General features: G+C 47.6%; 1 protein-coding gene across 5 annotated transcripts in view; it reads right to left on the bottom strand.

Moving 5' to 3' along the window:
- The window catches only part of mapk10 (mitogen-activated protein kinase 10), a 150,057-nt gene that overhangs the window by 84,140 nt on the left and 38,694 nt on the right, over nt 1-27,223 (bottom strand). For 3 of the 5 annotated variants that reach the window (XM_065007616.1, XM_065007615.1, XM_065007619.1), the window contains exons 2-3: nt 12,106-12,177; nt 3,553-3,722 (exon numbers count right to left, since the gene is read on the bottom strand). In XM_065007616.1, coding sequence (XP_064863688.1) covers nt 3,553-3,722; nt 12,106-12,177 — 242 coding nt within the window. Of the gene's footprint in view, nt 1-3,552; nt 3,723-12,078; nt 12,178-27,223 lie in introns of all 5 variants that reach the window. The other 2 variants (XM_065007618.1, XM_065007617.1) reach the window with 2 other exon arrangements.

Below are 27,223 nucleotides of genomic sequence, written 5' to 3' on the forward strand. Positions count from 1 at the left end.
AGAAAGCTTGGAGCCAATAGGGACCTTAGAAAACCCTCACTCTGAGGGCCGTGTGATGTCATCACCACTAGCCCAATCTGCTGATGCATCCTAAAGTGGTGTCTCTGTCTGAAAGCTCTGTGACCATGGTGTCTCTGTCTGAAAGCTCCCTGACCATGGTGTCTCTGACCATGATGTCTCTGTCTGAAAGCTCTCTGACCATGGTGTCTCTGTCTGAAAGCTCCCTGACCATGGTGTCTCTGACCATGGTGTCTCTGTCTGAAAGCTCTCTGACCATGGTGTCTCTGTCTGAAAGCTCCCTGACCATGGTGTCTCTGACCATGGTGTCTCTGACCATGGTGTCTCTGACCATGGTGTCTCTGTCTGAAAGCTCTCTGACCATGGTGTCTCTGTCTGAAAGCTCTCTGACCATGGTGTCTCTGTCTGAAAGCTCCCTGACCATGATGTCTCTGACCATGGGGTCTCTGTCTGAAAGCTCTCTGACCATGATGTCTCTGACCATGGTGTCTCTGTCTGAAAGCTCCCTGACCATGATGTCTCTGTCTGAAAGCTTTCTGACCATGATGTCTCTGACCATGGTGTCTCTGTCTGAAAGCTCTCTGACCATGGTGTCTCTGACCATGGTGTCTCTGTCTGAAAGCTCTATGACCATGGTGTCTCTGACCATGGTGTCTCTGTCTGAAAGCTCTCTGACCATGGTGTCTCTGACCATGGTGTCTCTGTCTGAAAGCTCTCTGACCATGGTGTCTCTGTCTGAAAGCTCCCTGACCATGGTGTCTCTGTCTGAAAGCTCTCTGACCATGATGTCTCTGTCTGAAAGCTCTCTGACCATGGTGTCTCTGTCTGAAAGCTCTCTGACCATGGTGTCTCTGTCTGAAAGCTCTCTGACCATGATGTCTCTGACCATGGTGTCTCTGTCTGAAAGCTCTCTGACCATGGTGTCTCTGTCTGAAAGCTCCCTGACCATGGTGTCTCTGTCTGAAAGCTCTCTGACCATGGTGTCTCTGTCTGAAAGCTCTCTGACCATGGTGTCTCTGACCATGGTGTCTCAGTCTGAAAGCTCTCTGACCATGGTGTCTCTGTCTGAAAGCTCTATGACCATGGTGTCTCTGACCATGGTGTCTCTGTCTGAAAGCTCCCTGACCATGGTGTCTCTGTCTGAAAGCTCCCTGACCATGGTGTCTCTGACCATGGTGTCTCTGTCTGAAAGCTCCCTGACCATGGTGTCTCTGTCTGAAAGCTCCCTGACCATGGTGTCTCTGTCTGAAAGCTCTCTGACCATGGTGTCTCTGACCATGGTGTCTCTGTCTGAAAGCTCTATGACCATGGTGTCTCTGACCATGGTGTCTCTGTCTGAAAGCTCTCTGACCATGGTGTCTCTGACCATGGTGTCTCTGTCTGAAAGCTCTCTGACCATGGTGTCTCTGTCTGAAAGCTCCCTGACCATGGTGTCTCTGTCTGAAAGCTCTCTGACCATGATGTCTCTGTCTGAAAGCTCTCTGACCATGGTGTCTCTGTCTGAAAGCTCTCTGACCATGATGTCTCTGACCATGGTGTCTCTGTCTGAAAGCTCTCTGACCATGGTGTCTCTGAAAGCTCCTGAATGGTGTCTCTGTCTGAAAGCTCCTGACCATGGTGTCTCTGTCTGAAAGCTCTCTGACCATGGTGTCTCTGTCTGAAAGCTCTATGACCATGGTGTCTCTGACCATGGTGTCTCTGTCTGAAAGCTCCCTGACCATGGTGTCTCTGACCATGGTGTCTCTGTCTGAAAGCTCCCTGACCATGGTGTCTCTGTCTGAAAGCTCCCTGACCATGGTGTCTCTGTCTGAAAGCTCCCTGACCATGATGTCTCTGTCTGAAAGCTCCCTGACCATGGTGTCTCTGTCTGAAAGCTCCCTGACCATGGTGTCTCTGTCTGAAAGCTCCCTGACCATGGTGTCTCTGTCTGAAAGCTCCCTGACCACACCACATGACACAAGAGACAAGATACACAGATCTGAATGACTGGGGAAGAGGACAACCATAGATAGTCTTAACCACACCGTAGTGCAGGGATCGTGCTGATCTAGGATCAGTTTGCCTTTTAGATCAGACGAAATAGAATTACATTGACAAGGGGGAACTGATACTAGATCTTTGAAGACAAGACCAGGGCCCGTGTTCACAAATCATCTCAGAGGTACTGATTTAGGATCAGTTAGGATTCCTTTTAGAAGCACAATGAATACAAAACATTGACAAGGGGGAGCTGATGCTAGATTACTATCCCAGCTCTGAGACGCTGTTTGAATGCAAGCCCAGGTCTCGCTCTCTCACAGCGAGAACATTGTCTCAGTGTACAGGGGAACATCTCCTGAATGTGATTATATAACAGATTGCATAATGATGTTGATTTCATGATACGTCTTTCTCTCTGTTGTTTGCAGTCTGACTGGAGGTAGGACAACAACAGTATACTCTATATTTCAACCGTATTTATTTAAAAGCCTGTATTATTGTAGCCTATGCCTGCTTCCCAAATGGTACCCTATATAGTGCACTACTTTTGACCAGAGGTGTATGACCATGGCACCCTATTCCCTATATAGTACATCATTTTTGACCAACTTTCATTTTTTCTCAGGAGGATTTATCTGTTTGTGGTGTTAATACTGTTGCCGTGGGACACAACTTGAAACACCCAATCGTGTTACTCTGTGAATGAACCAGAGGAACTCGAATTTCCTGTTTACCATCCAAAGAAACAGAATTACTAGAGCAGGATTGACATTAAAAAAAAGGGGATGCCCGGTCTAGTAGTTCTATTTCCAACCATTCTATTAGTTATATTTCTACAGTTACAGCATTCCTACAACTCACCCATTCCCCTGTTGTAAGTGTACACAATCGCCATGGGAAGGAGGGCACGGGAGAGAACAGGAGGTTACGTCCAGTGTCCACCCCCCCGGCTATAGAACAAGGCTAGTCAGACCCTTCTCAAAGAAGCACAGATCCCCTCTCAGGGGAAAGACAGACGGACCAAGGCTTCAGAATGACGTTAACAAAGTGTTGGAATGGAAATCTCCATTGAGCTCCCCTTTTTCCAAGGAAGAGCACAGTCTTTTCATTCCTGAGCTGCTGACCGAGCTGCCGTGAGGTGAATGTTAATGACTTCCTGGTTCCTACTGAGCTTCAGAATGTATCAGAGAGCTCATCATGACCAAACCAGGTTCTTTCTAGACTAATCGACCCATTTTGGTATTCTTAAAAACTGCCAGGATTTCCACAAAGTGTCAATCACTGATACCACCCAGTGAAATATTTTTTATGCTAAGACCTCACAAGTCAATCAAACCAGTCAATATCAGCACATTATACCGAAACAAAATATGACGTTATGCAGTGGAATTAATCTCTTTAACATTTAATTCATTTCACTATAGAACAATCCATATCTGCACACTGCCATCATACTGAAACCAAATAATACATTCAACAGTTCATTTATTTTCCTTCACAACAATATAACGAGTCTAAAAAATCAAATAAAAAACTAAGTGTTTCAGTACTCACCAAACGATTCCCTGAGCTCCAGAACCGATGGGTTTTAGGTTCTGGTAGCGTTTGAGAACTGTGAACGTGGAATCTCCTACTTCCACGCTGTAGAACTGGTTGTCCACTTTGCTTTTAGACATGTTGTAGTGTTTGACGATATATGACACATCCACTTGTTTACCAAAACCCTGCAGAGGACAAAACAAAACCAGGTCAGTGATGTCACTTTCACCTCTGTGACTGGGCTCTAAAACGCCAGCTGCATTGCTAAAGTTCTTTGTTCATTTTATTCATTTAAAATACCATTTAGAACTAGTCCCATTAACAATGCATGTTGACTACAGTACAATATGCCTACAAAATGAAGACATACATCACATATTCTGTGTCCGCTGTTATTGGAATGTCTCATTTCCAAACTTCATAATAAGATATTTTTTATTCATTCCACTTCCTTCACTCTTGAGTTTTCTTAACGACAGTTTACAGAAGACTGTAGAAACAAAACGTTTTGCCCGTTCGGTATTCTGTGGACAAAGGTATAGTGGGGAGAGTGGGGAGAGTGGGGACGTATCGCCTATCCAGAACTAACAGGGAGACAGAAACCGGGCAGGACAGGGATGCAACATAGTAGTGTCTCAAATTACCCCCTATTACCTACGGCATGTAGTGTATAATATAGGGAGTAGGGTGCCATTTGGTAAGTAGACTATCACACTACCGTGTAGGTCTGGATTAAACCTCCATGTGATCCCTGAGAGAATTGAACCCACAACCTTGGCATTGCCAAGGGGCAGCAGGTAGCATAGTGGTTAGAGCGTTGGGCCAATAACCGAAAGGTTGCTACAACGAATCCCCGAGCTGACAAGGTGAAAATCTGTCGTTCTGCCCCTGAACAAGGCAGTTAAGCCACTGTTCCTAGACCAGTTAACCCACTGTTCCACTGTTCCTAGACCAGTTAACCCACTGTTCCTAGACCAGTTAACCCACTGTTCCACTGTTCCTAGACCAGTTAACCCACTGTTCCTAGACCAGTTAACCGACTGTTCCTAGACCACTGTTCCTAGACCAGTTAACCCACTGTTCCACTGTTCCTAGACCAGTTAACCCACTGTTCCTAGACCAGTTAAACTGTTCCTAGACCACTGTTCCTAGACCAGTTAACCCACTGTTCCTAGAGTTAACCCCAGTTCCTAGACCAGTTAACCCACTGTTCCTAGACCAGTTAACACACTGTTCCTAGACCAGTTAACCCACTGTTCCACTGTTCCTAGACCAGTTAACCCACTGTTCCACTGTTCCTAGGCCAGTTAACCCACTGTTCCTAGACCAGTTAACCCACTGTTCTTAGAACAGGGCTCCGGGCAGCCTGAAATTCGCCTCCCTGCAGACCTGGCATCCTTTCACTCCCTCCTCTCTACATTTTCCTCCTCTGTCTCTGCTGCTAAAGCCACTTTCTACCACTCTAAATTCCAAGCATCTGCCTCTAACCCTAGGAAGCTCTTTGCCACCTTCTCCTCCCTCTTGAATCCTCCTCCCCTCCCCCCCTCCTCCCTCTCTGCAGATGTTCAACCATTTTGAAAAGAAGGTCGGCGACATCCGATCCTCGTTTGCTAAGTCAAACGACACCGCAGTTCTGCTCACACTGCCCTACCCTGTGCTCTGACCTCTTTCTCCCCTCTCTCTCCAGATGACATCTCGCGTCTTGTGAGGCCGCCCAACAACCTGCCCGCTTGACCCTATCCCCTCCTCTCTTCTCCAGACCATCTCCGGTGACCTTCTCCCTACACCTCACCTCGCTCATCAACTCATCCCTGACCGCTGGCTACGTCCCTCCCGTCTTCAAGAGAGCGAGAGTTGCACCCTTCTGAAAAAACCACACTCGATCCCTCCGATGCAACTACAGACCAGTATCCCTTCTTTCTTTTCTCTCCAAAAAACGTATAATCTCAGAATGACCTTCTTGATCCAAATCAGTCAGGTTTCAAGACTAGTCATTCAACTGAGACTGCTCTTCTCTGTATCACGGAGGCGCTCCGCACTGCTAAAGCTAACTCTCTCTCCTCTGCTCTCATCCTTCTAGACCTATCGGCTGCCTTCGATATGTGAACCATCAGATCCTCCTCTCCACCCTCTCCGAGTTGGGCATCTTTGCCCACGCTTGGATTGCGTCCTACCTGACAGGTCGCTCCTACCAGGTGGCGTGGCGAGAATCCGTCTCCTCACCACGTGCTCTCACCACTGGTGTCCCCAGGGCTCTGTTCTAGGCCCTCTCCTATTCTCGCTATACACCAAGTCACTTGGCTCTGTCATAACCTCACATGGTCTCTCCTATCATTGCTATGCAGACGACACACAATTAATCTTCTCCTTTCCCCCTTCTGGACCAGAAGTCGCATCTCTGCATGTCTGGCAGACATATCAGTGTGGATGACGGATCATCACCTCAAGCTGAACCTCGGCAAGACGGAGCTGCTCTTCCTCCCGGGGAAGGACTGCCCGTTCCATGGCCATCACGGTTGACAACTCCATTGTGTCCTCGTCCCAGAGCGCTAAGAACCTTGGCGTGATCCTGGACAACACCCTGTCGTTCTCAAATAACATCAAGGCGGTGGCCCGTTCCTGTAGGTTCATGCTCTACAACATAGAGTACGACCCTGCCTCACACAGGAAGCGGCGCAGGTCCTAATCCAGGCACTTGTCATCTCCCGTCTGGATTACTGCAACTCGCTGTTGGCTGGGCTCCCTGCCTGTGCCATTAAACCCCTACAACTCATCCAGAACGCCGCAGCCCGTCTGGTGTTCAACCTTCCCAAGTTCTCTCACGTCACCCCGCTCCTCCGCTCTCTCCACCAGATCCGCTACAAGACCATGGTGCTTGCCTACGGAGCTGGAACGGCACCTCACTACCTCCAGGCTCTGATCAGGCCCTACACCCAAACAAGGGCACTGCGTTCATCCACCTCTGGCCTGCTCGCCTCCCTACCACTGAGGAAGTACAGTTCCCGCTCAGCCCAGTCAAAACTGTTCGCTGCTCCCCCAATGTGGAACAAACTCCCTCAGGACAGCGGAGTCAATCACCACCTTCCGGAGACACCTGAAACCCCACCTCTTTAAGGAATACCTAGGATAGGATAAAGTAATCCTTCTCCCCCTCCCCCCCCTTAAAAGACCTAGATGCACTATTGTAAAGTGGCTGTTCCACTGGATGTCATAAGGTGAAAGCACCAATTTGTAAGTCGCTCTGGATAAGAGCGTCTGCTAAATGACTTAAATGTAATGTAAATGTCATTTACCTAGTTAAAAAAAGGGTTAAATAAAAATTGCCAGTGCCACACAGTCTTACCAACTGACCCACACAGGACACACACATTACTCCATGTACATGTCCAGCCCAGTCTAGTAACTGTTTGTCCAAACATGCATACATAAGCCAAATATAATCCATGTTGAATAAGAGACTAGTATAGTAAAGCACCACAGAGTGGATTCATTCATTTCTGTCATTCTATTTCTATGCACATTATACATGCGTCACAAATAGCACACAAATCACTATATAGTGCACTACTTTTGAACAGAGACCTATGGACAGAAGTAGAACACTATATAGGATATAGGCTGCCATTTGGATGCATTTTCTGAAGAGAAATAAGACTATAGCAAAAATATCTGCAGTCAGTCCAGACCAGAGCCTGGTCCTCCTGGAGAGATCTGCAGTCAGTCCAGACCAGAGCCTGTTCCTCCTGGAGAGATCTGCAGTCAGTCCAGACCAGAACCTGTTCCTCCTGGAGAGATCTGCAGTCAGTCTAGACCAGAGTCTGTTCCTCCTGGAGAGATCTGCAGTCAGTCCAGACCAGAGCCTGTTCCTCCTGGAGAGATCTGCAGTCAGTCCAAACCAGAGCCTGTTCCGCCTGGAGAGATCTGCAGTCAGCCCAGACCAGAACCTGTTCCTCCTGGAGAGATCTGCAGTCAGTCCAGACCAGAGCCTGTTCCTCCTGGAGAGATCTGCAGTCAGTCCAGACCAGAGCCTGTTCCTCCTGGAGAGATCTGCAGTCAGTCAAAACCAGAGCCTGTTCCGCCTGGAGAGATCTGCAGTCAGCCCAGACCAGAACCTGTTCCTCCTGGAGAGATCTGCAGTCAGTCCAGACCAGAGCATGTTCCTCCTGGAGAGATCTGCAGTCAGTCCAGACCAGAACCTGTTCCTCCTGGAGAGATCTGCAGTCAGTCCAAACCAGAGCCTGTTCCTTCTGGGGAGATCTGCAGTCAGTCCAGACCAGAACCTGATCCTCCTGGAGAGATCTGCAGTCAGTCCAGACCAGAGCCTGCTCCTCCTGGAGAGATCTACAGTCAGTCCAAACCAGAGCCTGTTCCTCCTGGAGAGATCTGCAGTCAGTCCAGACCAGAACCTGTTCCTCCTGGAGAGATCTGCAGTCAGTCCAGACCAGAGCCTGTTCCTCCTGGAGAGATCTGCAGTCAGACTCTCTGTGTGCAATAATAGTGTTTAACATGATCTTAAATGACTACCTCATATCTATACCGTATACATACAAATAATTGTAAGGTCCTTCAGTCGAGCAGTGAATTTCAAACACAGAATCAACCACAAAGACCAGGGAGGTTTTCCAATGCCTCACAAAGAAGGACACCTATTGTTAGAAGGGTAAAATAAAAAAACAGACATTAAATATCCCTTTGAGCATGGTGAAGTTATTAATTACACTTTGGATGGTGTATCAATACACCCAGTCACTACAAATATACAGGTGTCCTTCCTAACTCAGTTGCCGGAGAGGAAGGAAACCATTCAGGGATTTCATCATGAGGCCAATTGTGTCTTTAAAACAGTTCCAGAGTTTAATGGCTGTGATAGGAGAAAACTAAGGATGGATCAACAACATTTGAGTTACTCCACAATACTAATCTAATTGACAGAGCGAAAAGAAGGAAGCATATACAGAATAAAAAATATTCCAAAATATGCATCCTGTTTGCAACAAGGCACTAAAGCAAAACTGCAAAACATTTGACAAAGCAATTCCCATTTTGTCCTGAATACAAAGTGTTATTTTTGGGGCAAATAAAACACATTTCTGAGTACCACTCTTCATATTTTCAATTATACTGGTGGCTGCATCATGTTATGGGTATGCTTGTATTTGTTATGGACTGGGGAGTTTTTCTAGATAAAAAATTAACGGAATGGAGCTAAGCACAGGCAATACCCTAGAGGAAAACTGCTTTCTACCAGACACTGGGAGATTAATTCACCTTTCAGCAGGACAATAACCTAAAACACAAGGCCAAAATCTTCATTGGAGTCGCTTACCAAGACGACATTGAATGTTCCTGAGTGTCGTAGTTACAGTTTTGACTTAAATTGGCTTGAAAATCTATGGCTAGACTTGAAAAACGGCTGTCAATGATCAACAACCAACTTGACAGAGATTGAATTTTTTGTTTTGTATTAATAATAAGCAAATATTGTACCATCCAGGTGTTCAAAGTTCTTTAAGAGACTTACCCAAAAAGACTCACAGCTGTAATTGATGCCAAAGGTGATTCTAACATGTACTGACAGAGGGGTGTGTATACTTATGTTAATGAGATATTTCTGTATTTCATTTTCAATACATTTGCAAACATTTCTAAAAACATGTTTTCACTTTATGAGGTATTGTGTGTAGATGAATTTTGAATTCAACATACGTAACATAACAACATAGGTTAAGGGGAATGAATACATTCTGAAGGCACTGTACATCCATCCACTTCCATCCATCCATCCATCCACTTCCATCCATCCATCCATCCATCCATCCACATCCATCCATCCATCCACTTCCATCCATCCATCCACTTCCATCCATCCACTTCCATCCATCCATCCACTTCCATCCATCCATCCATCCATCCACTTCCATCCATCCATCCATCCATCCATCCATCCACTTCCATCCATCCATCCACTTCCATCCATCCATCCACTTCCATCCATCCATCCATCCACTTCCATCCATCCATCCACATCCATCCATCCATCCATCCACTTCCATCCATCCATCCATCCATCCATCCATCCATCCATCCATCCATCCATCCATCCATCCATCCATCCTTCCATCCATCCTTATGGTTATATCCTGGGGTTATCTTCTGCCTGTTTGGCCCTGTCCGGGGGTGTCGTCGGATGGGGCCACAGTGTCTCCCGACCCCTCCTGTCTCAGCCTCCAGTATTTATGCTGCAGTAATTTATGTGTCGGGGGGCTAGGGTTAGTCTGTTATATCTGGAGTATTTCTCCTGTCTTATCCGGTGTCCTGTGTGAATTTAAGTATGCTCTCTCTAATTCTCTCTCTTTTTTTCTTTCTTTCTTTCTTTCTTTCTTTCTTTCTTTCTTTCTTTCTTTCTTTCTTTCTCTCTCTCAGAGGACCTGAGCCCTAGGACCATGCCTCAGGACTACCTGACCTGATGATTCCTTGTTGTCCCCAGTACACCTGGCCGTACTGCTGCTCCAGTTTCAACTGTTCTGCCTGCGGCTATGGAACCCTGACCTGTTCACCGGACGTGCTACCTGTCCCAGACCTGCTGTTTTCAACTCTCTAGAGACAGTAGGAGCGGTAGAGATACTCTGAATGATCGGCTATGAAAAGCCAACTGACATTTACTCCTGAGGTGCTGACTTGCTGTACCCTCGACAACCACTGTGATTATTATTATCTGACCCTGCTGGTCATTTATGAACATTTTAACATCTTGGCCATGTTCTGTTTTAATCTCCACCCGGCACAGCCAGAAAGAGGACTGGCCACCCCTCATAGCCTGGTTCCTCTCCACCCGGCACAGCCAGAAGAGGACTGGCCACCCCTCATAGCCTGGTTCCTCTCCACCCGGCACAGCCAGAAGAGGACTGGCACCTCTCATAGCCTGGTTCCTCTCCACCCGGCACAGCCAGAAGAGGACTGGCCACCCCTCGTAGCTTGGTTCCTCTCCACCCGGCACAGCCAGAAGAGGACTGGCCACCCCTCGTAGCCTGGTTCCTCTCCACCCAGCACAGCCAGAAGAGGACTGGCCACCCCTCATAGCCTGGTTCCTCTCCACCCAGCACAGCCAGAAGAGGACTGGCCACCCCTCGTAGCCTGGTTCCTCTCCACCCGGCACAGCCAGAAGAGGACTGGCCACCCCTCATAGCCTGGTTCCTCTCCACCCGGCACAGCCAGAAGAGGACTGGCCACCCCTCGTAGCCTGGTTCCTCTCCACCCAGCACAGCCAGAAGAGGACTGGCCACCCCTCGTAGCCTGGTTCCTCTCCACCCGGCACAGCCAGAAGAGGACTGGCCACCCCTCATAGCTTGGTTCCTCTCCACCCGGCACAGCCAGAAGAGGTCTGGCCACCCCTCATAGCCTGGTTCCTCTCTAGGTTTCTTCCTAGGTTCTGGCCTTTCTAGGGAGTTTTTCCTAGCCACTGTGCTTCTACACCTGCATTGCTTGCTGTTTGGGGTTTTAGACTGGGTTTCTGTACAGCACTTTGAGATATCAGCTGATGTAAGAAGGGCTTTATAAATAAATTTGATTTGATCCTTCCTTCCTTCCTTCTTTCCATCCATTCTTCCTTCCATCCTTCCTGCCATCCAACTATCCATTCTTCCTTCCTTCCTTCCTTCCTTCCATCCTTCCTGCCATCCAACTATCCATTCTTCCTTCCTTCCTTCCATCCATCCTTCCTTCCTTCCTTCCTTCCTTCCATCCATTCCTCCTTCCATCCTTCCTTCCTTCCATCCATCCATCCATCCATCCATCCTTCCTTCCATCCTTCCTTCCTTCCTTCCTTCCTTCCTTCCATCCATTCTTCCATCCATCCTTCCTTCCATCCATCCTTCCTTCCTTCCTTCCTTCCATCCATCCATCCTTCCTTCCTTCCTTCCTTCCGTCCATCCTTCCTTCCTTCCTTCCATCCTGCCATCCAACTATCCATTCTTCCATTCTTCCCTATAATAGACTGGAGCATCTTAGCTCTAATTATAGATGATCTAATTTATATGTCCTATATATTTTCGTGATCAGGGAGTGATGTAGTAAACAATTAGGCCAAAAAAAACAAAAAAACTGTGAGGTGTATTATGTTTACCAAAGGGCCAATATGATTAGTATTTCACACAGCTGGAAGCAATTGACGCCACAGGTTAGAATCACAAGTATACGTAGTTAATCCAGTTTCAATCATGTGCATTTTAGTTTCTGTCGTTCACTTAGCTGGTTTGTATTCACTAGCATCATTGAGGAAGCCTTGTCCCATTCTGTAAATGCTGTACCTAACTCAGGGTTGGGGTCATTTCCATTTAAATTCAGTCAATTTAAGAAGACATTTGGAATTGGAATGGCAGTTTACTTCCTGAATTGATTAAATTGAAATGGAATTGAGCCCAACCCGGACAAGCTACGACACATAAAGTACAGGCCTGGGGCAGCCTACCAGAACGGTATTCATCTTAGACACAGAACAGACAGAGCTAATGAAGGGGAAATGGAAGTGTATGAATACTGTACCTTAGTTTACCTGTAAGGAACACACACCTGACAAAAGGCTATTTTCACATCCAGGACAGGTTCACTGCAGTAATAGAAGAAATCACTCCTCATAAATACCTGCAAGACACAGAGAGAGGGAAGAGGCTAGAGTTTAGAGGCTAGAGTTTAGAGGCTAGAAATGAGAGGTTAGAAATTAGAGAGTAGAGTCTAGAAATGAGAAGTTAGAGATTATAGGGCTAGCTCTCTAGAGATCAGAGGCTAGAGGTTAGAGGCTAGAGGTTAGAGGCTAGAGGCTAGAGTTGAGAGGCTAGAGTTTAGAAATTAGAGATAAGAGTCTAGAAATGAGAAGCTAGAGATTATAGGGCTAGCTCTCTAGAGATTAGAGGCTAGAGGTTAGAGATTGGAGGTTAATTTCTTTATTCACGACTGGGTAGGTTGTCTGAGAACACATCCTTACAGCAAGAACCTGGAACAGAGGTTGCCAGGGAGAGGAAAGCCTGTCTAGAGACTGAATATTTAGACCGCTGGTCACAGATCTGTTTTAGCTGTACAGCCATCTACTATAGATAGGTTAGAGTTTAGAGGTCAGAGGTTAGAGATCAGAGAGTGGTTGCTACCTAAGGTTTCTGTGGGAATGTGGTGGAGCTTGTCTGGGTCGTATTGTAGATACTGAGCCTTCCAAAAAAGTAAAGACTACAGCTACGCTCAAGATGACCTCAAAAACGTCATAATTGACTGACTGACGTAGCTTACACCTCAGTCCCTGAGCTTTGTGAACATTCATTGATTGATCACCACAATGAGCCCTTTAACAGACCCTCAGAACCCCCAAGAAAGTGTCACGCCCTGGCCTTAGTATTTTGTGTTTTCTTTATTATTTTGGTCAGGCCAGGGTGTGACATGGGTATTTATGTGGTGTGTTTTGTCTAGGGTTTTTTTGTAGGTTATGGGATTGTGGTTAGTGAAGTAGTCTAGGAAAGTCTATGGTTGCCTGGAGTGGTTCTCAATCAGAGGCAGGTGTTTATCGTTGTCTCTGATTGGGAACCATATTTAGGCAGCCATATTCTTTAGGTATTTCGTGGGTGATTGTTTCCTGTCTCTGTGTTTGTTGCACCAGTTGCATCTTGTTTTGTATATTGTTCATTTTTCATCTTTTATTAAAGATGTCTAAAGATAACCACGCTGCATTTTGGTCCTCCTCTCTTTCACCAGAAGAAAACCGTAACAGAAAGCCAAGCAGCTCCAGACCTGTCCTTGTCCCCAACCCACTACCTCACCACCTCCACCAATGGGCAATGAAAATAAAGTGCAGCCGTACAACACTCATAAACAGACAGGTTCAATATTTCACACTGTGGTAAATAAATAACTTAAGATCTGAATACATATGAGATGACCTCCGGCTCAGATGACGAGTACTGAAACATATTGTAGGAACTCTTCAGAAATAAAGACAATGCACAGTATAGAAATATTTAGACAGAACGACTTGGCCTCGGCAGTTCTAGGGTTCTCAAGAGTACAATTTGATGTTTGGCAGCAAGACAACAACAAAAAATAAAGAAATGTCTGGATCACTCCTATATCTTAATCTAGTATAATGGATCACGACTACTGTACAGGAGACATGAGCAGTCAGAAAACGATCTGAGATGGCCTGATGAAATACAGTTTGAGGGCCTGATGAAATACAGTTTGAGGGCCTGATGAAATACAGTTTGAGGGCCTGATGAAATACAGTTTGATTGCCTGATGAAATAAAGTTGGAGGGCCTGATGAAATACAGTTTGAGGGCCTGATGAAATACAGTTTGAGGGCCTGATGAAATACAGTTTGAAGGCCTGATGAAATACAGTTTGATTGCCTGATGAAATATAGTTGGAGGGCCTGATGAAATACAGTTTGAGGGCCTGATGAAATACAGTTTGAGGGCCTGATGAAATACAGTTTGAGGGCCTGATGAAATACAGTTTGAGGGCCTGATGAAATACAGTTTGAAGGCCTGATGAAATACAGTTTGATTGCCTGATGAAATACAGTTTGAGGGCCTGATGAAATACAGTTTGAGGGCCTGATGAAATACAGTTTGAGGGCCTGATGAAATACAGTTTGAGGGCCTGATGAGATACAGTTTGAGGGCCTGATGAGAAACAGTTTGAGGGCCTGATGAAATACAGTTTGAGGGCCTGATGAAATACAGTTTGAGGGCCTGATGAAATACAGTTTGAGGGCCTGATGAAATACAGTTTGATTGCCTGATGAAATACAGTTTGAGGGCCTGATGAAATACAGTTTGAGGGCCTGATGAAATACAGTTGGAGGGCCCGATGAAATACAGTTTGAGGGCCTGATGAAATACAGTTTGAGGGCCTGATGAAATACAGTTTGAAGGCCTGATGAAATACAGTTTGATTGCCTGATGAAATACAGTTTGAGGGCCTGATGAAATACAGTTTGAGGGCCTGATGAAATACAGTTGGAGGGCCCGATGAAATACAGTTTGAGGGCCTGATGAAATACAGTTTGAGGGCCTGATGAAATACAGTTTGAGGGCCTGAGGGCCTGATGAAATACAGTTTGAGGGCCTGATGAAATACAGTTTGAGGGCCTGATGAAATACTGTTTGAGGGCCTGATGAAATACAGCTTGATTGCCTGATGAAATACAGTCTGAGGGCCTGATGAAATACAGTCTGAGGGCCTGATGAAATACAGTTTGAGGGCCTGATGAAATACAGTTTGAGGGCCTGATGAAATACAGTTTGAGGGCCTGATGAAATACAGTCTGAGGGCCTGATGAAATACAGTTTGAGGGCCTGATGAAATACAGTTTGAGGGCCTGATGAAATACAGTCTGAGGGCCTGATGAAATACAGTTTGAGGGCCTGATGAAATACAGTTTGAGGGCCTGATGAGATACAGTTTGAGGGCCTGATGAAATACAGTTTGAGGGCCTGATGAAATACAGTTTGAGGGCCTGATGAAATACAGTTTGAGGGCCCTGATGAAATACAGTTTGAGGGCCTGATGAAATACAGTTTGAGGGCCTGATGAGATACAGTTTGAGGGCCTGATGAGATACAGTTTGAGGGCCTGATGAGATACAGTTTGAGGGCCTGATGAAATACAGTTTGAGGGCCTGATGAGATACAGTTTGAGGGCCTGATGAAATACAGTTTGAGGGCCTGAGGGCCTGATGAAATACAGTTTGAGGGCCTGATGAAATACAGTTTGAGGGCCTGATGAAATACTGTTTGAGGGCCTGATGAAATACAGCTTGATTGCCTGATGAAATACAGTCTGAGGGCCTGATGAAATACAGTCTGAGGGCCTGATGAAATACAGTTTGAGGGCCTGATGAAATACAGTTTGAGGGCCTGATGAAATACAGTTTGAGGGCCTGATGAAATACAGTCTGAGGGCCTGATGAAATACAGTTTGAGGGCCTGATGAAATACAGTTTGAGGGCCTGATGAAATACAGTCTGAGGGCCTGATGAAATACAGTTTGAGGGCCTGATGAAATACAGTTTGAGGGCCTGATGAGATACAGTTTGAGGGCCTGATGAAATACAGTTTGAGGGCCTGATGAAATACAGTTTGAGGGCCTGATGAAATACAGTTTGAGGCCCTGATGAAATACAGTTTGAGGGCCTGATGAAATACAGTTTGAGGGCCTGATGAGATACAGTTTGAGGGCCTGATGAGATACAGTTTGAGGGCCTGATGAGATACAGTTTGAGGGCCTGATGAAATACAGTTTGAGGGCCTGATGAGATACAGTTTGAGGGCCTGATGAAATACAGTTTGAGGGCCTGATGAGATACAGTTTGATGGGTATAGTTTTTTAATCCACAGTGGAGTGCAGTGGGATTCAAATGTGTTTCATGTAATACAAAGGGTTCCTCTTCAGAAGAAAAAGCCTTCTAAGAATAGCTAGATGTTGACATTCAGGAGTCAGACAATATGCTAATATGTTGACTGCTTCCTGGTATATGCTGTAGGCGTATTTGTCTCCCCCACCTCACCCCCTGTGCGGAAACCAAGAACTAAGTCCCAAATGGCACCCTATTCCCTACATAGTGCACTACTTTTGACCAGAGTCCTATGGGCCCTAGTCTAAAGTAGTGCACTACGTAGGGAATAGGGTGCTATTTGGAACACAAGCAGACAGCGCAAGTGGGAGGGGAAGAGAGAGGGGGGAGGGGAAGAGGGGGGATTGATAGGGGGAGGGGAAGAGAGAGGAGGGAGTTGGGATAGTGGGAGGGGAAGAGAGAGGAGGGAGTGATAGGGGGGGGAAGAGAGAGGAGGGAGTGATAGGGGGAGGGGAAGAGAGGGGGAGTGATAGGGGGAGGGGAAGAGAGAGGAGGGAGTTGGGATAGTGGGAGGGGAAGAGAGAGGGGGCGTTGGGATAGTGGGAGGGAAGAGAGAGTGGGAGTTGGGATAGTGGGAGGGGAAGAGAGGGAGGGAGTGATAGGGGGAGGGGAAGAGAGAGGAGGGAGTGATAGGGGAGGGGAAGAGAGAGGAGGGAGTTGGGATAGGGGGAGGGGAAGAGAGAGGAGGGAGTTGGGATAGTGGGGGGAAGAGAGAGGGGGAGTTGGGATAGTGGGAGAGGGAAGAGAGAAGAGGGGAGTTGGGATAGTGGGAGGGGAAGAGAGAGGGGGAGTTGGGATAGTGGGAGGGAAAGAGAGGAGGGAGTTAGGGGAGGGGAAGAGAGAGGAGGGAGGATAGGGGGAGGGGAAGAGAGAGGAGGGAGTTGGGATAGGGGGAGGGGGGAGAGAGAGTTGGGATAGTGGGAGGGGAGTTGGGATAGTGGGAGGGAAGAGAGAGGGGGAGTTGGGATAGTGGGAGGGGAAGAGAGAGGAGGGAGTTGGGATAGTGGGAGGGGAGAGAGAGGAGGGAGTTGGGATAGTGGGAGGGGAAGAGAGAGGGGGAGTTGGGATAGTGGGAGGGGAAGAGAGAGGGGGAGTTGGGATAGTGGGAGGGGAAGAGAGAGGAGGGAGTTGGGATAGTGGGAGGGAAGAGAGAGGGGGAGTTGGGATAGTGGGAGGGGAAGAGAGAGGGGGAGTTGGGATAGTGGGAGGAAAGAGAGAGGGGGAGTTGGGATAGGGGGAGGGGAAGAGAGAGGGGGAGTTGGGATAGGGGAGGGGAAGAGAGGGGGAGTTGGGATAGTGGGAGGGGAAAGAGAGGGGGAGGGATAGTGGGAGGGGAAGAGAGGGGGGATAGTGGGAGGGGAAGAGAGAGGAGGGAGTTGGGAGGGGAGGGGAAGAGAGGGGGAGGATAGTGGGAGGGAAAGAGGGGGAGGGGGAGGGGAAGAGAGAGAGGAGGGAGAAGAGAGAGGAGGGGATAGTGGGAGGGGAAGAGAGAGGAGGGAGTTGGGATAGGGGAGGGGAAGAGAGAGGAGGGAGTTGGGATAGTGGGAGGGGAAGAGAGAGGGGAGTTGATAGTGGGGAGGGGGGAAGAGAGAGGAGGATAGGGGAGGGGAAGAGGAGGAGGGAGTGAAGGGAGGAGGGAGGGAAGGGGGGGAGGAAGAGAGAGGAGAAGGGGGGGGGGAGTTGGGATAGTGGGAGGGGAAGAGAGAGGAGAGGAGGGGAGGGGAAGAGATAGAGGGGAGGGGAAGAGAGGGGAGGATAGGGGGAGGGAAGAGAGAGGAGGGAGAGGGGGGGGAAGAGAGAGGGGGAGTTGGGAAGTGGGAGGGGAAGAGAGAGGGGGAGTTGGGGGGGAGGGATAGAGGGAGGGGAAGGGAGGGGAAGGGGGAGTGATAGGGGGAGGGGAAGGGAGGGGGAGGAGGTGGAGGGGAAGAGAGAGGGGGAGTTGGGATAGTGGGAGGGGAAGAGGAGGGAGTTGAGGAGGGGAGTTGGGAGTGGGGGAAGAGAGAGGGGGAGTGGGATAGGGGAGGGGGAGAGGGGGAGTTGGGATAGTGGGAGGGAAGAGAGAGGAGGGAGTGATAGGGGAGGGGAAGAGAGAGGGGAGTTGGGATAGTGGGAGGGGGAAGAGAGAGGAGGGAGGATAGGGGAGGGGAAGAGAGAGGGGGATAGGGGGAGGGAAGAGAGAGGGAGGGGAAGGGGAAGAGGAGGGGGAGTGATAGGGGGGGAGGGGAAGAGAGAGGAGGGGGAGTTGGGATAGTGGGAGGGGAAGAGAGAGGGGGAGTTGGGATAGGGGGAGGGGAAGAGAGAGGAGGGAGGATAGGGGGGGAAGAGAGAGGGGGAGTTGGGATAGTGGGAGGGGAAGAGAGAGGGGGAGTGGGATAGGGGAGGGGAAGGGAAGAGAGAGGGGAGTTGGGATAGTGGGAGGGGAAAGGAGGGGGAGAGAGGGGGAGGGAGTTGGGAGTTGGGATAGTGGGAGGGAAGAGAGAGGGGGAGTTGGGATAGTGGGAGGGGAAGAGAGAGGGGGAGTGATAGGGGTAGGGGAAGAGAGAGGGGAGTTGGGATAGTGGGAGGGGAAGAGAGAGGGGGAGTGATAGGGGAGGGGAAGAGAGGGAAGAGGGGGAGTTGGGATAGTGGGAGGGAAGAGAGAGGGGGAGTTGGGATAGTGGGAGGGGAAGAGCGAGGGGGAGGAAGAGAGAGGGGGAGGGTGTTGGGATAGTGGGAGGGGAAGAGAGAGGGGGAGTGATAGGGGGAGGGAAAGAGAGGGGAGTTGGGATAGTGGGAGGGGAAGAGAGAGGAGGGAGTGATAGGGGGAGGGGAAGAGAGACAAGGGAATGATAGGGGAGGGGAAAGAGAGGAGGGAGTTGGGACACAATGGGAGGGGAAGAGAGGGGGAATATAGGGGAGGGGAAGACAGAGGGGGATATGGGATACAATGGGAGGGGAAGAAGAGGGGGAGTGATAGGGGAGGGGAAGAGAGAGGGGGATTGATAGGGGGAGGGGAAAGAGAGGGGGATTGATAGGGGGAGGGAAAGAGGGAGATGGGGAGGGTAAAGGGGAGATCTGGGAGGGATAGGAGAAGGGAGGCAGGGTAAGAATTAAGGGATGAGAAAGGGATGACTCTCCCATGACTCTGTCTCTCTTATACAGTGAGAAAGAGATGACCATGTCTCTGTCCCTCCTATACAGTGTCTGGGTCAGCCCCTGAAAGCCATGTTCTTTCAGCAGGAGTCACACCATGGAAATGGGATGACATTTATGAATGAGTAGATTACGCAAAGAGAGTCATTCTATATCTATGAATCATAAGTAATGAAACGGTTTTCCTGGGCAAGTATTGTTCCATGAAGTACATCACAACACAACACAACACAATACTATATAATACACTACAAAACAATATAACACAACACAATATAACACATTACAACACAACACAATAAAACACAATAGAACACAATATAATACAATACAATACAACACAATATAATACAATACAATATGATACAATACAATATGATACAAAACAATACAATACAACACAATACAATACAATATGATACAACACAATACAATACAACACAATATAATACGATACAATACAATGCTCTGAATTCCTGTGCTTTGGACACTGGATATCTGTGTTCAGGTGTGTGCAGGAGGACTTATTGTTGTTGTAGATGTGACACAGAGCACACAAGCCATTTCACAACGTGCAGTGGGTTAGACATTGCACATTGCCTGAATGAGAGGAATTAACATGTCCAAACAGTGTATTTAACCTGGCATCCTATTATCACCCAACAGTATTTGTTTTTAATCTCGGTCAACATTGATACACCGCAGCGCAGGTAGATCTCCAGATACACAATCACAGCCATCTGTAGACATAGGAAATTAAAACTCTGATGGCAATGACTGTCACAATGGCAGTCACAATGGCAGTCACAATGGCGGTCACAATGACAGTCACAATGACAGTCACAATGCCAGTCACAATGACAGTCACAATGACAGTCACAATGGCAGTCACAATGGCGGTCACAATGACAGTCACAATGACAGTCACAATGCCAGTCACAACGACAGTCACAATGACAGTCACAATGACAGTCACAATGTCAGTCACAATGCCAGTCACAACGACAGTCACAATGACAGTCACAATGACAGTCACAATGACAATCACAATGCCAGTCACAATGACAATCACAATGACAGTCACAACGACAGTCACAATGACAGTCTCTTACGATAGTCACAATGACAGTCACAATGACAGTCACTTACGATAGTCACAATGACAGTCACTTACGATAGCTAGTGTTTTCCCTACTGGAATATTACGAGTTATTCACAATTGTTAAACACGTTTACTAAAACTCATCTCATTATTATATACTGTATATACTGTATTCTATCCTATTCTACAGTATCTTAGTCTATGCCACTCTGACATTGCTTGTCCAAATATTTTAATTCCATTCCTTTACTTAGATTTGTGTGTATTGTTGCGAATGAAATTGTCAGATATTACTTGTTAGATATTACTGCACTGTTGCAGCTAGAAACACAAGCATTTCGCTACACCCGTAATAACATCTGCTAAACACGCGACCAATACAATTTGATTTGAAGGTATTCAAAACTCTAAACACAAAACAGTTAGCCAATTTCCCCAAACCCCAGACATCTGGCAAAATGAAACACAGCAATCAAAATCATGTACTCCCTGCTCAAAATGAAACACAGCAATCAAAATCATGTACTCCCTGCTCAAAATGAAACACAGCAATCAAAATCATGTACTCCCTGCTCAAAATGAAACACAGCAATCAAAATCATGTACTCCCTGCTCAAAATGAAACACAGCAATCAAAATCATGTACTCCCTGCTCAAAATGAAACACAGCAATCAAAATCATGTACTCCCTGCTCAAAATGAAACACAGCAATCAAAATCATGTACTCCCTGCTCAAAATGAAACACAGCAATCAAAATCATGTACTCCCTGCTCAAAATGAAACACAGCAATCAAAATCATGTACTCCCTGCTCAAAATGAAACTCAAATGAGACACACATCAAATGAATCTAACTTACTGACAACCGAGAACACACTAATGGGACATATTCAAAACACTACTATCAGAACCTATTTCAGTGTAAAGACTAAGAATTTGTTGGTATACTGTATATTGTTTGCGTGTACTCAAACAAGAAAGGAACAGGAACACAAATGCAAAAATGTTAGTTTTACATTTCAACATGACTCAATGCATGTCAAACAGCAGACTGTAAGCACAAATACAGTACAAATGCAAACATACAGTAAATATATTTTGCATATGCAAGCGAAGAAAAATAGGCCTATTTGTACTACTGTGCTGTATGTTAGATCAATTGTACAGAACAGATAAAGAAACTGTCAAAATACATTGAAGAAACAAATAATCCCATTGCGAAAACAAAAATCAGGCTTATCTGTTGCCACAGATTTTAAATCAACATCACAGGCGACATTCTCCTCGACCAGACAGCGGGGGAAATATCTTCTGGCATGACACATTCTCCTCGACCAGACAGCGGGGGAAATATCTTCTGGCATGACACATTCTCCTCGACCAGACAGCGGGAGAAATATCTTCTGGCATGACACATTCTCCTCGACCAGACAGCGGGAGAAATATCTTCTGGCATGACACATTCTCCTCGACCAGACAGCGGGAGAAATATCTTCTGGCATGACACATTCTCCTCGACCAGACAGCGGGGGAAATATCTTCTGGCATGACACATTCTCCTCGACCAGACAGCGGGGGAAATATCTTCTGGCATGACACATTCTCCTCGACCAGACAGCGGGAGAAATATCTTCTGGCATGACACATTCTCCTCGACCAGACAGCGGGGGAAATATCTTCTGGCATGACACATTCTCCTCGACCAGACAGCGGGAGAAATATCTTCTGGCATGACACATTCTCCTCGACCAGACAGCGGGGGAAATATCTTCTGGCATGACACATTCTCCTCGACCAGACAGCGGGAGAAATATCTTCTGGCATGACACATTCTCCTCGACCAGACAGCGGGAGAAATATCTTCTGGCATGACACATTCTCCTCGACCAGACAGCGGGAGAAATATCTTCTGGCATGACACATTCACCTCGACCAGACAGCGGGAGAAATATCTTCTGGCATGACACATTCTCCTCGACCAGACAGCGGGAGAAATATCTTCTGGCATGACACATTCTCCTCGACCAGACAGCGGGAGAAATATCTTCTGGCATGACGCATTCTCCTCGACCAGACAGCGGGGGAAATATCTTCTGGCATGACACATTCACCTCGACCAGACAGCGGGAGAAATATCTTCTGGCATGACACATTCTCCTCGACCAGACAGCGGGGGAAATATCTTCTGGCATGACACATTCTCCTCTGACAGGACGGGAATGTCACCACAGCCGCCTCCATTGCCTGGAGAACGGCCGTACGTTTATGGGGTTTGTGATGATACACCTTCCACCGCCAGGCTGAAAAACAGCTCCTCAATAGGGGCTGAGAAGTGGGGAATATGGTGGGAGATGAACAGACCTGAACAGCTTCAATGGAAACACACCTGGTCCCAAATTAGAACATACATTTGCTGCTCGGTATCATCTGGACCGGTCGGCTCTGGTTGAAAAAGATTGTCATGTAAAGGTGTTCAGGAATGAAGGAATGATGGTCCAAGGGTGGCATGACGGTGGAGGAGATGGGCAGTGTGGGATGGTCCAAGGGTGGCAGTGTGGGATGGACGGTGGAGGACCCCAGTGTGGGATGGTCCAAGGGTGGCATGACGGTGGAGGACCCCAGTGTGGGATGGTCCAAGGGTGGCATGACGGTGGAGGACCCCAGTGTGGGATGGTCCAAGGGTGGCATGACGGTGGAGGACCCCAGTGTGGGATGGTCCAAGGGTGGCAGTGTGGGATGAAGGGTGGGAGGACCCCAGTGTGGGATGGTCCAAGGGTGGCATGACGGTGGAGGACCCCAGACCCCAGTGTGGGATGGTCCAAGGGTGGCATGACGGTGGAGGACCCCAGTGTGGGATGGTCCAAGGGTGGCATGACGGTGGAGGACCCCAGTGTGGGATGGTCCAAGGGTGGCATGACGGTGGAGGACCCCAGTGTGGCTCATAGCTGCGCATATGGTTACATTTCCCCCGCGCTGGCCAGGTACCTCAATAATGGCGCGTTGACCAATGATGTTCCTTCCTCTCCTCCGCGTCTTCGCCTACATTGAATCCAGCCTCATCTATGAGTATGAGTTCCTGGGGGACGGGCATCCAACTCCACGATTCTCTGAAATGACGACTGTAATTGCTGTATAGTAAAGTTCACTGGCAACATCAATGAGTCTCTAATGTTTCTAGATTGTAATACTAGAACATGACTTACATATCCGTACTGTTTATCCTTCACTCTTTGGGGATTCCTTTCAAATGGGACTCTGGAGGTTTGCTTCATCCGGAGATGGTGTTTGTTAAGGATGAGGGGCTGTGGTTGATAAGCTCACTATGATGTTGTGGGAGATGGTGTTTGTTAAGGATGAGGGGCTGGGGTTGATAAGCTCACTATGATGTTGTTGGAGATGGTGTTTGTTAGAGGATGATGAGGGCTGGGGTTGATAAGCTCACTATGATGTTGTGGGAGATGGTGTTTGTTAAGGATGAGATAAGCTCACTATGGTGGGAGATGGTGGGGTTGATAAGCTCACTATGATGTTGTGGGAGATGGTGTTTGTTAAGGATGAGGGGCTGTGGTTGATAAGTCACTATGATGTTGTGGGAGATGGTGTTTGTTAAGGATGAGGGGCTGGGGTTGATAAGTCACTATGATGTTGTGGGAGATGGTGTTTGTTAAGGATGAGGGGCTGGGGTTGATAAGCTCACTATGATGTTGTGGGAGATGGTGTTTGTTAAGGATGAGGGGCTGGGGTTGATAAGCTCACTATGATGTTGTGGGAGATGGTGTTTGTTGGGAGAGGATGAGGGGCTGTGGTTGATAAGCTCACTATGATGTTGTGGAAGGGTTTAAGGATGAGGGGCAATCATCTAAGTTGTGAAGGGATTTTCTGTTGGTTGATAAGTCCACAGTCTTATGGCATTATTTTCAACTACCGTTTGGATAATGGCAGCTTCCTGTTTGTCTGGTAAACAGACGCGTTCTACCACCACATACGTGGTGGTCGTCTTTCAGTTCTATAAAAAAGAAATAGCACACAGTACAGTAAACACTACAGTAATACAGTATGCAAGATAAACATGTTACAAAGTCATATAGCTCCCAATTTCATATATACAGTAATACATTCAACATTTACTTTGACTTTCACTTGCAGTTCATATTGGAATCTACAGTTTTTATTGTGATTCATGTTGTTCTACTGTCAAGTAGTAAAAGTAGTAGATTTGCAGTACATACCTATTCTCATTTTGGAACGTCCGGATGAAGGATGCTACGGTGAGGTGGCTTAGATTGGGCAGCACTCTCTGAACAGCCTCTCTAAAGGTCAAATCATGGTGGACCACATGGTCCACCATAGGGGCGGCAGGGTAGCCTAGTGGTTAGAGCGTTGGACTAATAACCGGAAGGTTGCAAGTTCAAATCCCCCGAGCTGACAAGGTGTCGTTCTGCCCCTGAACAGGCAGTTAACCCACTGTTCCTAGGCCGTCATTGAAAATAAGAATGTGTTCTTAACTGACTTGCCTAGTAAAATAAATCAAAAATAAATAAATAAAATAGTCACTTGAATTTCATCAGAGTTTACAGAAATTCCTTGTTCTTGGTCCAACCTCTACCTCCATCTCTACTTCCACCCCTCTCTGCCAAATTTACTTTCACTCACCTGTGGCCTTTTTATCCATACCAAAGGTCTGATTGCAAAGTGAACATTATTATTAGTGTTTGAAGATAGAAAGTGATCAATTGGTAATTGATCTTAGCTTGTTGAACAGTGGTGCTTTTCATTTGCACACAATACATTTTAGTTGGAAAGGTTGTGCCAAAGTTAGAGAATTGTGTGCTGTGTTTTGCCAAATGTTTGTTATAGAATTACAATCTGAGTGTAAAGCAAGTCATGTGCCAGTAGTCTTGCAGATTTGGTGTATAGTTCTACTAAATGAGTTACAGGTTTGGGTCATTGTGCCTCATGGGCCAGTTTTAGAGTGTAAACAATTGGGAAAAACTATAACTGGAAAAATTCAAACAGCTCAAACAACCACCTCTGTCTGAATCATGTTTACACTAATGCTGTACGAGGTAGTCTTGGGAGACATTCACTGGTACCAGAATCACATAGACAGATACAAAACAAATACTGAGATTGAGAGAGACAAAAAAGAGGCAGTAAAAGAGAGAGAGAGAGAGACATAGATAGAGAGACATAGATAGAGAGAGAGAGAGAGAGATGTATGTGTAATGTTTACTGTTAATTTTTGTTGTTTTTCACTTTATATATTCACTTTGTATGTTGTCTACCTCACTTGCTTTGGCAATGTTAACACATGTTTCCCATGCCAATAAAGCCCTTGAATTGAATTGAATTGAATTGAGAGAGATAGAGACATAGATACACAGAGAGAGAGAGAGAGAGAGAGAGAGAGAGAGAGAGAGAGAAGGGGGCTCTTATCACCCACAGTTCTGATAAAAGCTAAACCGATTGAGAATTTCTCATTGAGAGTCCCACCTTGCAAATGTGCTATTTTTCATCATTGACAGTTATTCAGACAGGATACTTGAACCTACCTACTGTATATAACTTGAATAAAGGTAGCCTGAATCAATGAAAAATATGTGTGCCTTCCTGGAAATGGTAGCTAGACCACTGGGCCTTCCTGGAAACGGTAGCTAGGCCACTGGGCCTTCCTGGAAATGGTAGCTAGACCACTGGGCCTTCCTGGAAACGGTAGCTAGGCCACTGGGCCTTCCTGGAAATGGTAGCTAGACCACTGGGCCTTCCTGGAAACGGTAGCTAGGCCACTGGGCCTTCCTGGAAACGGTAGCGAGACCACTGGGCCTTCCTGGAAAAGGTAGCTAGGCCACTGGGCCTTCCTGGAAAAGGTAGCTAGGCCACTGGGCCTTCCTGGAAATGGTAGCTAGACCACTGGGCCTTCCTGGAAACGGTAGCTAGGCCACTGGGCCTTCCTGGAAACGGTAGCTAGACCACTGGGCCTTCCTGGAAATGGTAGCTAGACCACTGGGCCTTCCTGGAAACGGTAGCTAGGCCACTGGGCCTTCCTGGAAATGGTAGCTAGACCACTGGGCTTTCCTGGAAACGGTAGCTAGGCCACTGGGCCTTCCTGGAAACGGTAGCGAGACCACTGGGCCTTCCTGGAAAAGGTAGCTAGGCCACTGGGCCTTCCTGGAAAAGGTAGCTAGGCCACTGGGCCTTCCTGGAAATGGTAGCTAGACCACTGGGCCTTCCTGGAAACGGTAGCTAGGCCACTGGGCCTTCCTGGAAAAGGTAGCTAGACCACTGGGCCTTCCTGGAAAGGTAGCTAGGCCACTGGGCCTTCCTGGAAAAGGTAGCTAGGCCACTGGGCCTTCCTGGAAATGGTAGCTAGACCACTGGGCCTTCCTGGAAACGGTAGCTAGGCCACTGGGCCTTCCTGGAAACGGTAGCTAGACCACTGGGCCTTCCTGGAAACGGTAGCTAGGCCACTGGGCCTTCTTGGAAACGGTAGCTAGGCCACTAGGCCTTCCTGGAAAAGGAAGCTAGGCCACTTGGGCCTTCCTGGAAACGGTAGCTAGGCCACTGGGCCTTCCTGGAAACGGTAGCTAGGCCACTAGGCCTTCCTGGAAAAGGAAGCTAGGCCACTTGGGCCTTCCTGGAAACAGTAGCTAGGCCACTGGGCCTTCCTGGAAACGGTAGCTAGGCCACTTTCTTCCTGGAAACGGTAGCTAGGCCACTGGGCCTTCCTGGAAAAGGTAGCTAGACCACTGGGCCTTCCTGGAAAGGTAGCTAGGCCACTGGGCCTTCCTGGAAAAGGTAGCTAGGCCACTAGGCCTTCCTGGAAAAGGAAGCTAGGCCACTGGGCCTTCCTGGAAACAGTAGCTAGGCCACTGGGCCTTCCTGGAAACGGTAGCTAGGCCACTTTCTTCCTGGAAACGGTAGCTAGGCCACTGGGCCTTCCTGGAAAAGGTAGCTAGACCACTGGGCCTTCCTGGAAAAGGTAGCTAGGCCACTTGGGCCTTCCTGGAAAAGGAAGCTAGGCCACTGGGCCTTCCTGGAAATGGTAGCTAGGCCAC

Source organism: Oncorhynchus nerka, linkage group LG22 (genome assembly GCF_034236695.1).
Source record: "Oncorhynchus nerka isolate Pitt River linkage group LG22, Oner_Uvic_2.0, whole genome shotgun sequence".
NCBI lineage: Eukaryota > Metazoa > Chordata > Actinopteri > Salmoniformes > Salmonidae > Oncorhynchus > Oncorhynchus nerka.